The sequence below is a fragment of the Vidua macroura genome, unplaced genomic scaffold, assembly GCF_024509145.1.
Source record: "Vidua macroura isolate BioBank_ID:100142 unplaced genomic scaffold, ASM2450914v1 whyUn_scaffold_181, whole genome shotgun sequence".
NCBI classification, from domain to species: Eukaryota; Metazoa; Chordata; class Aves; order Passeriformes; family Viduidae; genus Vidua; species Vidua macroura.
In genome coordinates, this window is record NW_026530567.1 from 67074 (window position 1) to 82165 (window position 15092).

Sequence of the window (15092 nt, forward strand, 5' to 3'; positions counted from 1 at the left end):
AATTTGGGGGATTTCTCTGGGATGAGGGGGGATTTAAATCTTTAATCGTATTAATAAAAAACTGGCCAATCGTAGCCCGCCGCGGCGGCGGGGGGCGGAGCTGTACGCCCACTTAGCCAATCGCGTTGCGCAATAAACCGTTGACCAATCGCAGCTCGGCGCAGATTTTGATTGGCAGGGAACTTCTCGATTCTAACTAATAGGGTTACGGGGCGGGTTTAGAGGGGCGGGATTTTCTGGCGTCTCAGCCAATCACGGCGTGCGCGGGGCGTTTCCCGCCGTTTTCCCCCCAGCGCGGGAGCCGCCATGGAGCCGCTCCGGCCTTGGCTCGTCCCGTTCCTGCTGCCCGAGCATTGCTTCGACCAATTCTTCCTGCGCTTTCAGCTCCTCGATGGTGCCGGAGGGGTCGCGGGGAGCGGTTCTGGGGCTTTTCGGGGGTTTTGAGCGGGATTTTGGGGCGTCTTTAAGGGCTGTGGGGGTGGCCGCCATTTTGGTTACGGGCGGGAGTTGTGACAGGGCGCCGCCATCTTGGTTTTGGGCGCGGGAAAAGAAGCGCCGCCATCTTTGGTTCGGCTGTGAGGCGATGCCGCCGCCATCTTTGTTTTGGGTGAGGGGGGTTCCAAATTTTGAAGAATTTTGAGGAAATTTTAGGGGATTTTGAGGAATTTTAGGGGGTTTTGGGGTCACTTCACCTCACCTTTCTCCTTTCTCTGCAGTTCCGTGCTTGAAAATCCTCCTGAGCAAAGTTCTGGGCTACGGGATCGTGGCGGGATCCGTCCTGGGTGAGACTCTGGGGGGCTCTGAGGGGATTTTGGGGTTTTCGTGGTCCTAGATTATTTTAGGATTAACTTGGGGGGATTTTGGGGTTTTTTTTGGGCATCCCTGACCCCTTTCTGCCCCCACCATTGAAAGTCCTGCTGGTGCTGAAGGTTTAGGGGCAAATTTTGGGGTGGTTTTGGGGTATTTTGGGGTGGATTTTTGTTTTTTTTTTAAATTTATTTTCATTTCCACCCCCAGTGAAGGTGCCCCAGCTGCTGAAGGTTTGGGGGTCCCTGAGGGGGGCATTTAGGGCTAATTTTGGGCAATTTTGCTGTATTTTTAAGCAATTCTGGGATGTTTTAGGGTGTTTTTTTGTGTACTTTGGGGCAGATTTTTGGGGTTTTTTTTTTAAATTTATTTTAATTTCCCCCCCCCCAGTGAAGGTGCCCCAGCTGCTGAAGGTTTGGGGGTCCCTGAGGGGGTAGTTTGGGGTAATTTGGAGGTATTTTGATGTACTTCTAAGCAATTTTGGGGTATTTTTAATCAATTTTGGGATATTTTAGGGTGGTTTTTGTGTACTTTGGGGTGGATTTTTGGGGATTTTTTTAAAATTTATTTTCACTTCCCCCTCAGTGAAGGTGCCCCAGCTGCTGAAGGTTTGGGGGTCCCGCAGTGGGGGCATTTTGGGGTATTTTTAAGCAATTTTGGGATACTTTAGGGCGGTTTTGAGGTATTTTGGGGTGGATTTTGGTTTTTTTTTTTTTTAATTTATTTTCATTCCCCCCCCAGTGAAGGTGCCCCAGCTGCTGAGGGTTTGGGGGTCCCTGAGGGGGCATTTAGGGACAATTTTGGGCAGTTTTGCTGTATTTTTAAGCAATTTTGGGGTATTTTTAATCAATTTTGGGATATTTTAGGGTGGTTTTTGTGTACTTTGGGGTGGATTTTTGGGGATTTTTTAAAAATTTCTTTTCATTCCCCCCCCAGTGAAGGTGCCCCAGCTGCTGAAGGTTTGGGGGTCCCTGGGGGGGCATTTTGGGGTATTTTTAAGCAATTTTGGGGTATTTTAGGGCGGTTTTTCTGTATTTTGGAGTGGATTTTTGGGTTTTTTTTGCATTTTTGTTTCATTTCCCCCCCCCCAGTGAAGGTGCCCCAGCTGCTGAAGGTTTGGGGGTCCCGCAGTGGGGGGGGGGCTCAGCCTCCCCTCGGTGCTGCTGGAGCTGCTGGCCCTGGGGGGGGTCGGTGGGGTACGGCTGCGCCAGGAGCTTCCCCTTCAGGTCTGGGGCACATTCGGGGGCATTTGGGGGATTTTGGGACGTTTGGCAGGGATTTGGGGAGGGGTTGGGGGCGATTTGGGGGATTTGAGGGGGTTTGGGGGGGATTTGGGGTGGGTTTGGAGGTATTTGGGGTGATTTTCAGAGGAATTTGGGTGGGATTTGAGGGGGTTTGGGGGAATTTGGGGTGGATTTGGGGCGGTTTTGGGGGATTTGAGGGGTTTTAGGGGGATTTGGGGTGATTTTCAGAGGAACTTGGGGGGGATTTGAAAGGGTTTGGGGGGGTTTTGGGGTGGTTTTGGGGGATTTGAGGGTGTTTTGGGGGAATTTGGGGTGGGTTTGGGGAGATTTGGGGTGAATTTGGGAGGTTTGGGGGGGATTTGGGGTGGTTTTGGTGGGGTCTGGGAGGGATTTTGGGGGGTTCTGGGAAGTTAGGGAGGGATTTGGGGGGGGTTTAAACGGAGGCTTTGGGGTGGATTTTGGGGGATTTGAGGGGATTTCAGGTGATTTGGGGCATTTTGGGAAGTTTGGGAGGGATTTCGGGGGGTTAAAGGGGGATTTGGGGGGGTTTAGGGGGAGCTGAAGGATTTGAGGGGGATTTTGGGGAACTTTGGGTGGGATTTGGGCTGGATTTTGGGGATTTGGGGTGGTTTGGGGGATCTGGAGGGGATTTTAGGAAGTTTTGGGGGGGATTTTGGGCCCTTTTAACTTCATTCCTCATGGGATTTCCCCCATTTTTTGGGCTCCTGGGGGGATTTCGAGACCTTCCCAACCCCATTTTTGGGGGTCCCGACCCCTTCCTGACCCCCCCAAATCCCGGCAGCGCTTGGGGGGAGTCGCTCTTCCTCCTCCTGCAGACCCTCACCCTCCTCTTCCTCATCCTGCACTTCGGGGGCCGCACGGGCCGAGGTTTGTGTTGCCTTTTGGGGGGGATTTGGGGCGTTTGTGGGGATTTTTTGGGGAGCCCTGACCCCCTTTTTGTCCCCTCCCCCCCCCAGGGCTGGTGCTGGTGGCCGTTTTTGGGGGCCTTTTTGGGGCTTTTGGTGTCTCCGCTGACCCCGCTGAGCTTCGTCACCGCCCTGCAGGCCCTGAACCTGCCCATCATCATCCTCAGCAGGGTGGGCGCTTCTGGGGGGGGCTTGGGGGAGGATTTGGGGGTCCTGGGGGGGTTTGGGGAGGGTAAAAGGGGTTTTGGGGGGGATTTGGGGGAGAATTTGGGGGTCCTGGAGGGGTTCTGGGGGAGGTTAAAAGGAATTTTGGAAAGGATTTGAGGGTTCTGGGGGGGTTTTGGGGAGGGTAAAAGGGATTTGGGGGGGATTTTTTGGGGGGGGGGTTGGGGAGGATTTGGGGATTTTGGGGGTCCTGGAGGGGTTTAGGGAGGTTGAAAGGGATTTTGGGGAAGATTTGGGGGATTTTGGGGAGGATTTGGGGGGTCCTGGAGGGAGTTGGGGAGGGTAAAAGGGATTTGAGGGGGGGTTAGGGAGGATTTGGGGGGGTTTTGTGGGAATTTTGGAGAGGATTTGGGGGTTCTGGAGGGGTCTGGGGAGGTTGAAAGGGATTTTTGGGGAAGATTTGGGGAATTTTGGAGAGGATTTGGGGGTCCTGGAAGGGTTGGGGAGGTTAAAGGGGATTTTGGGGTGGTTTTAGGGGGAATTTTGGGGGGTCCTGGAGGGGTTAAAGGGAATCTGGGGGCTTTGGAGAAAATTTGGGGGGTGCTGGAGGGGTTTGGGAGGATTTTGGGGGGTCCTGGAGGGGTTTGGGAGGATTTTGGGGGGTCCTGGAGGGGTTTGGGAGGATTTTGGGGGGTCCTGGAGTGGTTTGGGGGCATTTAAAGGGGATTTAGGGGGATCCTAAAAGGAATTTTGGGACCCTGTCGAGTTTTGGGGGGTCCTGAGTGAAGTTTGGGAGGTCTGGGGAGGATTTTGGGACAATTTGGGGGGGTCCTGGAGGGGTTTGGGGGAAATCTTGGTGGTCCTGAAGGGCTTTTGGGGTCCTGGGTGGGTTTGGGGGGATTTGGGGTGGATTTTGGGATGAATTTTGGCCCAAACCCCACCGAATTCCCCTGGCATTTCAGGATTATTTTGGGGCAATTCGTGGCTTTTTTTCCCCATCCTTTGGAATCTTTCGAGCTCCCTGATTGGTCAGGGAGGATTTTGGGGCTCCCAAATTTTTGGGAAACCCCCCCTCCCCCCCCCCCCCAAAAAAAAAAAAAAAATCCCCCAAAATTTCCCTCCCCCAGCTGATCCAGATCGTCACCAACGCCCGGCAGGGCCACACGGGGCAGCTCTCGGGGGTCTCCACGGGGCTCCTTTTTGGGGGGGGCCCTGGCCCGAATCTTCACCTCCCTCACGGTGAGACCCCTCCCCAAAAAAACCCCAAATCCCCCCCAAAAATCCCCCAAAAATCCCAGCTCTCAAAACCCACCCAGAACCCCAAAAAACCCCAATTTTTACTCAAATCCCCCCCCCAAAATTCACTCAGGACCCCCCCAAATTCACCCTCCTCATGGTGAGACCCCTCCCCAAAAAATTCCCAAATCCCAAAAATTCCCTCCCCAAAAAACTCCCAAATCCCAAAAATTCCCTCCCCAAAAAACTCCCAAATCCCAAAACTCCTTTAAATCCCCCAAATTCCCCCTCAAATTCTCTTAAAATCTCAAATCCCCTCCCCCCCAGGACCCCCCAAAATTCCCCCAAATTCACCCCACGACTCCTAAAAATTCCCAATTTCTCTCTGAAGTCTCTTTTTAAAACCTCTCAAACCCCCAAAATTCCCTTTAAACCTTCTCAGGATCCCCCAAAACTCCCCCCAAAAATCCCTCAATTCCCTCAGGACCCTTTAAATCCTCAGGATCCCCCAAAATCCCGAATTTCCCCCCAAATTTCTCCCCAAATCCCTCCTAAACTCAATTTTAAAACCCCAAATTCCCCCTAAATCCCCAAAAATTCCCTTGGGATCCCAAAATTCCCCTTCAAATCCCCAAATTCCACTCCAAAATCCTGAAATTCTCCCTAAACACTCCCACATTTCTGCTAAAATCCCCCAAATCTCCCCCCTGGACTCCCAAAATTCCTTCCAAAGCCCCAAAATCCCCCAAATTTCCCCCAAATTTCCCCCGCAGGAAACGGGGGATCTCCTTTTGGCCTCGACCTTCGCGGCCTCGGCCACCTGCAACGGGGTCCTGCTGGCCCAGGTGCTGCTTTTGGGGGGCTCCCGGGACCCCCACCCCAAAAAGGAGTGACCCCAAAATCCCCGGCACCCCAAAAAACCCCCAAAATCGCCCCAAAAATCGGGATTTTTTGAGGGGCTTTACAGGGGATGTTGGGGTGGTTCCGAGGCTCTGGGAGCCCCAAAATCTCACCTGGAATCACAGCAAAGAGCGATGGGATCCCCAAAACCGTCCTGGGACCCCTCAAAACTCACCCGGGACCCCAAAATCATCCGGGGACCCCAAAACCACCCCAAAATTGAGAGGTTTTTTTTTTTAGGATGAAAAGAGGATTTTGGGGCAGTTCCCACGTTCTGGGACCCTCAAAATCTCACCTGGGATGATCCCAAATTTTTATGGGAACCCCAAAAAACCTTCCAGGATCCCCCAAAACCTCAGGGACCCCAAAATTCCCCCCCTGGGACCCCCAAAAATCCCCTCGGACCAAGGTGGGGGAGGGACTGCCCCCCCCCAAGATGGGAAATGGGCGTGGCCAGAGCGCCTCTCCCCTCTGCCCCTCAAATAAATTTGGGGTCCCCCCATTCCAGGGGAGTGTCCCCCCCCCTTTTCTTGGTCGTTATTAAATTAATTACAGCCGATAATTAACGGTAATTAGGGCGGGGGGTGCTGAGGTGGCGATGGGGTGGGAAAACTCCGCTTTCCATTCATAAACCCCGCCCTCCATTCACAAGCTCCGCCCTTCATTCATGAATCCCGCCCTCCGAAAGCTCCGCCCTTCATTCATAAATCCCCGCCCTCCATTCATGAACTCCACCCGCCATTCACAAACCGTCTTGGCCACGCCCCCAAAGAGTGTGCTCGCTTCTGATTGGCTGCCGCTCCCGGTGCCGTTCCCACGCGTTCTTCCGACCCCAAAACCCCCCAAAATCTCCCCAAATTCCAACTCCGGGGGGGTCTCCGACCACCGCGGCCTCTCTGGGACCCCCCAAATCCCACCGAGGACGCCCCCAAATCCCCGTGAGACCCCGAACTCCCCTTTTAACCCCACAACAACCTCTTCCAATCCCCAAAATTCCCTTAAAGAACCCCCCAAAATTTTGACTTCCCGCGGGTCCCCCACCCCCAAATTCCCCTCCCATCCCCCCCAATCCCGAACCTCCGGCGTCTCCATCGCTTTATTCCCACAATTCCATAATTTCTATGCAAAAATACTCTCATCTCCCCTCCCCCCCCTCCCCTCCTTTTTTTCCCCACGCCGAGGGAAGGGGGGGGGAGGGGCGCGGGGTGTGGGGGGGGGAACCCCAAACCCCTCCCCCCCCCTCCCCCAAATTCCCCCCCCCCCTCCCCCCAATTTTCGGGGCCGGGAGGAGCCGATTCGGGGCCCCTCGGGGCGTTACAAATATAGAGCTTAAATATGTACAAAAAAAAAAAAAGGGAAAAAAAAATAAAAGAGTCCAAATTCGGGGGCGTTTCCCCCCGCCCCCCCAAAAAAACCACCGGAGAGAGCGCCCCAAAAAAAGAACCCAAAAAAAATCAAACCAAACCAACAAAAAAAAAAAAAACAAAAAAAAAACCAAAAAAAAAAAGAAACCCCTCCCCAGCGTTCTGGGAATTCCCAGCAGGTCCTGGAAGGGAATCCCGCGGGTTTCGGGGGGGTTTCCTGTGGATTTTGGGGGGGGCCTGGGGGGGTTTTGGGGGTCCCCCCCCCCGGCCCTAGAGCCGCTCGCGGGCGGGGACCCAGATGAAAGGTCCTGAGAGGTCCTCGATGACGCGCTTGACTTTGTGGTAAATCTCCTCGAAGCTGTCGCCTTCCACCATGGCTGGGGAGAGGAAAAAAGGGGATTTGGGGGAAATCCGGGCATTTTGGGGGGGTTTGGGGCAGGTGGAGAGAAATAAAAAGGGGATTTGGGGGGAAATCCGGGCTTTTTTGGGGAGGTTTGGGGTGGGTGGATATAAATAAAAAGGGGATTTGGGGGGAAATCCGGGCATTTTGGGGAGGTTTGGGGGGTTTGGGGCAGGTGGAGAGAAATAAAAAGGGGATTTGGGGGGAAAATCCGGGCATTTTGGGGAGGTTTGGGGTGGGTGGAGAGAAATAAAAAGGGGATTTGGGGGGAAATCCGGGCATTTTGGGGAGGTTTGGGGGGGTGGAGAGAAATAAAAAGGGATTTGGGGGGAAATCCGGGGATTTTGGGGAGCTTTGGGGTGGGTGGAGAGAAATAAAAAGGGGATTTGGGGGAAATCCGGGGATTTTGGGGAGCTTTGGGGGGGTGGAGAGAAATAAAAAGGGGATTTGGGGGGAAATCCGGGGATTTTGGGGAGGTTTTTGGGGGGTGGAGAGAAATAAAAAAAGGATTTGAGGGGAAATTTGGGGATTTTGGGGGGGTTTGGAGTGGGTAGAGACCTTTACAGGTGGAAATAAAAGGGATTTTGGGGAGGTTTTTTGGGGGTTTGGGGCGGGTGAGAGAAATAAAAAAAGGATTTGGGGGGAAATCCGGGCATTTTGGGGAGGTTTTTGGGGGGGTGGAGAGAAATAAAAAGGGTATTTCGGGGGAAATCCGGGGGTTTTGGGGAGGTTTTTGGGGGGTTTGGGGCAGGTGGAGAGAAATAAAAAGGGGATTTGGGGGGAAATCCGGGGATTTTGGGGAGGTTTTTGGGGGGTTTGGGGCAGGTGGAGATAAAATAAAAATGGGATTTGAGGGGAAGTTTGGGGATTTTTGGGTGCTCCCAGCTGTGCCCAGGTGTATCCAGCTGTGCCCACGTGTGTTATGGGTGCCCCCAGCTGTGCCCAGGGTGTGTTCTGGGTGCCCCCAGGTGTGCCCAGCTGTGCCCAGGTGTGCCCAGGTATGTTCTGGGTGCTCTCAGGTGCCCCCAGCTGTGCCCAGGTGTGTTCTGGGTGCCCCCAGCTGTGCCCAGGTGTGTTCTGGGTGTGCCCCAGCTGTGCCCAGGTGTATCCCAGGTGTGTTCTGAGTGCCCCCAGGTGTATCCCAGCTGTGCCCAGCTGTGCCCAGGTGTGTTCTGGGTGCTCCCAGGTGTGCCCAGCTGTGCCCAGCTGTGCCCAGGTGTGTTCTGGGTGCCCCCAGGTGTATCCCAGCTGTGCCCAGCTGTGCCCAGGTGTGTCTCACCTGAGAAGCACTCGGTGAACTCCTGCTCCAGTTGGTGGCTCTGTCGAACGCTTTCCGCGCCTGCTCCTCGCTCACCTGCGCTTGGAGATCTCCCTGCGGGGGGCGGGGCCAGATCGGGACACGCCCCACCTCACCTGGCCACACCCACAACCCCCACACAGCCACGCCCGCTGCACCTGGGCACACCCACCATTCCCAAAAGGTGCCCACTGGCCACGCCCTCCCAACCTGGGACACGCCCAAAAATCTGGGGATTTTCCCATAAATCACTGGACACGCCCACTGGCACGCCCAGCACACCCTGGGCACACCTGGAATTGGCAGGACACGCCCACAAGCCCCACCCACATCATAGCTTCATTAATGAGGCCACGCCCATTCATAAACCCCATGCCCATTCATTAAACCACACCCACCTCACACCTGTCAGTCACAAACCCCACCCACTGGGTTCGAAGTCCCACCCATTATGCAAATGAGTCCCTTCTCATAGGTGGCCACGCCTCCTCCTGCCTCAGTTTCCCCCTCTCTGTGCCCAAACCACAGAAAATCCCTCAAATTCCACCCAGAATGGCTGCCCAGGTATGCCCAGGTGTGCCAGGTATATTCCAGGTTGCCCAGGTGTGCCCCCAGGTGTGCCCAGGTGTATCCCAGGTGTGCCCAGGTGTGCCCAGGCGTATCCCAGGTGTGCCCAGGTGTGCCCAGGTGACTCACAGCACGTTCTACAGTGATTTGGGCCGGATGAAGATGGCGATCGGGTGCAGGTGTGCCCCAAAACCTCCCCAAACCCCCCCAGAATCACTGCCCAGGTGTGCCCAGGTGTATCCCAGGTGTGCCAGGTGTATCCCAGGTGTGCCCAGGTGACTCACAGCACGTTCTGCAGGGACTTGGGCCGGATGAAGATGGCGATCGGGTGCAGCTGCGCCGCCTGGAGCCGCCGCACGGCGTTGGCCGACACGTCCAGGATGCAGTGCTTGCCCTGCAGGTGGGACAGGTGAGCTCAGGTGAGGCACAGGTGTGACCCAGGTAACCCAGGTGTGTCACAGGTACCCCCATTTCCCCCTAGACACATCCAGAATGCAGTGCTTGCCCTGCAGGTGGGACAGGTGAGCTCAGGTGACGCACAGGTGAGCTCAGGTGTGACTCAGGTGAGACCCAGGTACCCCCATTTCCCCCCAGACACGTCCAGGGTGCAGTGCTTGCCCTGCAGGTGGGACAGGTGAGCTCAGGTGACGCACAGGTGAGCTCAGGTGTGACTCAGGTGAGACCCAGGTACCCCCATTTCCCCCCAGACACGTCCAGGGTGCAGTGCTTGCCCTGCAGGTGAGCTCAGGTGTGTCACAGGTGAGACCCAGCAGTACCCAGGTGTGCCCAGGTGTATCCCAGGTGTGCCCAGGTGTGCCCAGGTGTATCCCAGGTGTATCCCAGCAGTACCCAGGTGTGCCCAGGTGTATCCCAGGTGTGCCCAGGTGTGTCTCACCTGTTCAGCCACCTCCCGCACCGATTGCATGCTGGTCCCGTACAGGTGGCTGTTGTACTGGCCCGCCCCAGGTGTATCCCAGGTGTGCCCAGGTGTGTCTCACCTGTTCAGCCACCTCCCTCACGGACTGCACGCTGGTCCCGTACAGGTGGCTGTTGTACTGGCCCGCCCCAGGTGTATCCCAGGTGTGCCCAGGTGTGTCTCACCTGTTCAGCCACCTCCCTGACGGACTGCACGCTGGTCCCGTACAGGTGGCTGTTGTACTGGGCCCGCCTCGATGAACTTGTGGCCCTGGATGTCCTTCTCCATCCGCTCCCGCGAGGCCACGAAGTGATAATCGCGGCCATCGACCTCGTACTCCGCGCTTGGGCCGCGTCGTGTCTGCAGGTGACACCCGAGACACACCTGAGACAGGTGAGACACACCTGGCACAGGTAACGGGTGTTAAATGTGGGATAAACGTGGGATAAACGGGACCCAGGTGTGCCCAGGTGTGATAATCGCGGCCATCAACCTCGGGCCGCGTCATGTCTGCAGGTGACACACGTGACACACCTGAGACAGGTGAGATACACCTGGCACAGGTAAACACCCCTGGAATGTGGGATAAAACGGGGCCCAGGTGTGTCCCAGGCCTGTCCCAGCTACATCCCACCTGTCGCAGGTGTGCCCAGGTGTGCTCCTGATGCACCCCAGGTGTGCCCAGATGTATCCCAGGTGTGCCCAGGTTTATTCCCGGTGCCCCCAGGTGTATCCCAGGTGTGCCCAGGTGTGCCCAGGTGACTCACGGGGGACGCAGGACCCGAATTTCTCGGGGAACTCGGACAGGAGGTCCCTGTGTGTGCCCCCAGGTGTGCCCGGGTGTATCCCAGGTGTGCCCAGGTGTATCCCAGGTGTGTCTCAGGTGTGCCCAGGTGCCCCCAGGTGTATCCCAGGTGTGCCCAGGTGTATCTCAGGTGTGCCCAGGTATCCCAGGTGTATCCCAGGTGTATCTCAGGTGTGCCCAGGTGTATCTCAGGTGCCCCCAGGTGTGCCCCGGGTGTATCCCAGGTGTGCCCAGGTGTATCCCAGGTGTATCCCAGGTGTGCCCAGGTGTATCTCAGGTGTGCCAGGTGTGCCCAGGTGTATCTCAGGTGCCCCCAGGTGTGCCCAGGTGTGCCCAGGTGTATCTCAGGTGTGCCCAGGTGTGCCCAGGTGTATCTCAGGTGTGCCCAGGTGCCCCCAGGTGCCCCCAGGTGTGCCCAGGTGTGCCCAGGTGACTCACGGGGGACGCAGGACCCGAATTTCTCGGGGAACTCGGACAGGAGGTCGTCGTTGACGCGATCCTTGGTGGGGCCCAGGATGATGATCGGCCCGCTGCGTAGTGAACTGGGAAAGGGGGAAAAAAACCCAAAATTCCCAAAAATTCCCCAAATCCCCGGAACTGCCCGGGCTCGGGAAGCTCCGCCCGGAGGGGGAAATCCCCAAATCCCGGGATTTCAGCCCAAAATTCACCTTCCATCTGCGTCACCGTCTCGTAGCTCAGCACGGCGTCCTCGCGGCCTGCGGGACACGCGGGCGGTCGCGCATCGGGGATTTGGGGATTTTGGGGGGATTTTGGGGATTTTTTGGGAATTTGGGGAATTTTTTCTTTTTGGGGGGAGATTTTCGGGGGATTTTTTGGGATTTTGTGTGTTTTTTGTGGATTTTTTCTTGATTTTTTGGGGTTTTTTTGATCTTTGGGGGATTTTTGGAGATTTTTTTTTTATTTCTTGGGGATTTTTGGGGGATTTTTGGGATTCTTTTGGATTTTGGGGGATTTTTTGGGATTTTTGCGGATTTTTTGTGGATTTTTTGTGGTTTTTTTTTTTTTTTTTTATTTTGGGGGATTTTTTTGGGATTTGGGGGATTTTTCGGGGATTTTTGGGGGATTTTTGGGGATTTTTTTGGATTTTTAGGTATTTTTGTGGGATTTTTGGGGGGGATTTTGGGGGAATTTCTGGGGGGGAATTTTGGGAATTTTTTGGGGATTTTTGGGGGAATTTTGGGGGATTATTTTGGGGAATTTTGGGGGATTATTTTGGGGAAATTTGGGAATTTTTTGGGGAATTTTTGGGGGATTTTTTTTGGAATTTTGGGGGGAATTTTGGATTTTTTGGGGGAATTTTTGGGAATTTTCGGGCCCCACCTTGAGCCCCCGGCCCCCGATCTTTGGCCTTGAGCCGCGTCCACTCCCGGCGCTCCACCCTGCGACCAGTAAGGACCAGTAAGGACCAGTAAGGACCAGTAAGGACCAGTAAGGAGCAGTAAGGAGCAGTCCCCCTCCCAGGAGCCACCAGTAAGGCTCCAGTTCCTTCCCAGTGGCTCCCAGTTAATCCCAGTTACACCAGTAAGGCTCCAGTGCCCCCACCAGTACAAACCAGTACAAACCAGTACAAACCAGTGACTCCCAGTGCCATTAAACCCCACTGGAACCGCTCCAAATCCACTCCCAGTACAAACCAGTACAAACCAGTGACTCCCAGTATAACCAGTGACTCCCAGTACTCCTAAGCTCCATCCCAGTAACTCCCAGTCCCTCCCAGTAACTCCCAGTCCCTCCCAGTGCCATTAGAACCCATTGGAACAGAACGAATCTTGTTCCCAGTGACTCCCAGTACAAACCAGTACAAACCAGTGACTCCCAGCACAAACCAGTACAAACCAGTGACTCCCAGTATAAACCAGTGACTCCAGTACTCCTAAGCTCCATCCCAGTAACTCCCAGTGCCCTCCCAGTAACTCCCAGTGCCCTCCCAGTGCCATTAGAACCCATTGGAACAGAACGAATCTTGTTCCCAGTGACTCCCAGTACAAACCAGTACAAACCAGTGACTCCCAGTACAAACCAGTACAAACCAGTGACTCCCAGTGCGCCTAAACTCCATCCCAGTCCCTCCCAGTGCCCTCCCAGTAACTCCCAGTAACTCCCAGTCCCTCCAGTGCCCTCCCAGTGCCATTAGAACCCATTGGAACAGAACGAATCTCGCTCCCAGTGACTCCCAGTACAAACCAGTACAAACCAGTGACTCCCAGTACAAACCAGTGACTCCCAGTACAAACCAGTACAAACCAGTGCTCCTAAACTCCATCCTAGTGCCTTCCCAGTCCCTCCCAGTCCCTCCCAGTGCCTCCCAGTGCCACTAGAACCCACTGGAGCTCCCTGATCCTGGCTCCCAGTGCCCCCAGAGTCGCTCCCAGTACAAACCAGTACAAACCAGTACAAACCAGTAGGAAGCAGTGCCTCACCGGCGCTTGCTGGGCACGAAGCCGATGTCGGGGGGCTGCTGGGGGGGCAGCACGAGCCGGGCCTGCCACCACTCCTCGTCCGAGGCGTCCAGCACGTGCAGAACGTCCCCGAAGCGGAAGCTCAGCGCCTGGCTCAGGAAGCCCACGTCCTTGGCCTTGGTCGTAGTCGAACAGGGCCCTGGGGGCATTGTCACCTTTTTGTCACCTCTCTGTCACCTTTGTCACCTCTGTCACCTCCCCGGGTCACCCTCGGTGTGCCCCAGTTCATCCCAGTATGAACCAGTACACCCCAGTACAAGCCCATTCCATCCCACTGTCCCCATTCCCCTCCCCACGTCCTTGGCCTTGTCGTAGTCGAACAGGGCCCTGGGGGCATTGTCACCTTTTGTCACCTCTGTCACCTCCCCGGGGTCACTGGGGACATCCCCAGCTCATCCCAGTATGAACCAGTTCATCCCAGTATGAACCAGTACAGCCCAATGCTCGCAGTGTCCCCATTCCCCTCCCCACGTCCTTGGCCTTGTCATAGTCAAACAGGGCCCTGGGGGCATTGTCACCTTTGTCACCTCTGTCACCTTTTTGTCACCTCTATCACCTCCCCAGGGTCACTGGGGACATCCCCAGTTCATCCCAGTATGAACCAGTACAGCCCAGAACTCCTGGTGTCCTTTATTGTCCCCATGCCTCCCTCCACATCCTTGGCCTTGTTGTAGTCAAACAGGGCCCTGGTGGCATTGTCACCTCTGTCACCTCTGTCACCTCCCCGGGGTCACACTCGGTGTGCCCCAGTCCATCCCAGTATGAACCAGTTCATCCCAGTTCATCCCAGTACAGCCCAGTGCTCCCAGTGTCCCCATTGCTCCCTCCACGTCCTTGGCCTCGTCACAACCCTGGGGTGGCACTGTCACCTTTTTGTCACCTTTGTCACCTCTCTGTCACCTTGCCAGGGTCACCCTCGGTGTGCCCAGTCCATCCCAGTATGAACCAGTACAGCTCAATATAAACCAGTACAGCCCAGTGTCCCCATTGCTCCCTCCACGTCCTTGGCCTTGTCACACCCTGGGGTGGCACTGTCACCTTTTTGTCACCTTTTTTGTCACCTTTTTGTCACCTTTGTCACCTCCCCGGGGTCACTGGGGACATCCCCAGTTCATCCCAGTATGAACCAGTATAAACCAGTTCAGCCCAGCGTCCTCAATGCCTCAAACATCCCAGAACCTTTCCAAAATTGCCAAACGCCCCCAAACCCCCCGGATGTCCCCAGGTGTCCCCAGGTGTCCCCAGGTGTGCCCAAGATCCCAATTCTGAAAAATCTCTCCAAAATTACCCAAAAAATCACCAAAAAATCACAAAAATTCACAAAAAAAAACACCAAAAAAACCAAATCCCCAAATGCCCCAGGTGTGTCCCAGGTGTATCTCAGGTGTGTCCCAGGTGTGCCCAGGTGTGTCCCAGGTGTATCTCAGGTGTCCCAGGTGTCCCCAGCTTTGCCCAGGTGTATCTCAGGTGTGTCCCAGGGGTGCCCAGGTGTATCTCAGGTGTGCCCAGGTGTGCCCAGGGTGTATCTCAGGTGTGCCCAGGTGTATCCCAGGTGTATCTCAGGTGTGCCCAGGTGTATCCCAGGTGTGTCCCAGGTGTATCCCAGGTGTGCCAGGTGTATCCCAGGTGTGCCCAGGTGTATCCCAGGTGTGCCCAGGTGTGCCCAGGCGTGCCCAGGTGTGTCCCAGGTGTGCCCAGGTGTATCCCAGGTGTATCCCAGGTGTGCTTTGGGTGTGCCCAGGTGTATCCCAGGTGTGCCAGGTGTATCCCAGGTGTATCCCAGATGTGCCCAGGTGTGTCCCAGGTGTGCCCAGGTGTATCCCAGGTGTATCCAGGTGTGCTTTGGGTGTGCCCAGGTGTATCCCAGGTGTGCCAGGTGTATCCCAGGTGTATCCCAGGTGTATCCCAGATGTGCCCAGGTGTGTCCCAGGTGTGCCCAGGTGTATCCCAGGTGTGCCCAGGTGTATCCCAGGTGTGCCAGGTGT

The 15092-nt window shown here is 55.5% G+C and overlaps 2 protein-coding genes and 1 long non-coding RNA gene across 3 annotated transcripts; 2 read left to right on the forward strand and 1 right to left on the reverse strand.

The window, feature by feature from the left end:
- The first annotated feature begins 290 nt into the window (after positions 1-290).
- MPDU1 (mannose-P-dolichol utilization defect 1) lies at positions 291-5361 on the forward strand. The gene is given in 11 exon segments (XM_053969341.1): positions 291-394; positions 717-782; positions 1393-1431; positions 1939-1988; positions 1990-2033; positions 2854-2939; positions 3029-3051; positions 3053-3148; positions 4270-4344; positions 4346-4381; positions 5152-5361. Coding segments are annotated over 11 exon segments (723 nt in total). The 5' UTR covers positions 291-306; the 3' UTR covers positions 5272-5361.
- Positions 5362-6641: 1280 nt separating this feature from the next.
- On the reverse strand, positions 6642-13482 carry LOC128802773 (disks large homolog 4-like; the record flags this gene model as incomplete). The annotated part of the gene is given in 13 exon segments (XM_053969333.1): positions 6642-7019; positions 8322-8357; positions 8360-8414; positions 9187-9300; positions 9905-9961; positions 10066-10161; positions 10163-10182; positions 11066-11159; positions 11162-11169; positions 11296-11343; positions 11969-12027; positions 13069-13223; positions 13413-13482. Coding segments are annotated over 13 exon segments (919 nt in total), but the record flags the coding sequence as incomplete, so codon positions are not given.
- On the forward strand, positions 10703-11010 carry LOC128802774 (uncharacterized). The gene is made up of 3 exons (XR_008435574.1): positions 10703-10725; positions 10820-10904; positions 10965-11010. It is a non-coding gene; the product is annotated as an uncharacterized LOC128802774 (long non-coding RNA).
- Positions 13483-15092: the final 1610 nt, after the last annotated feature.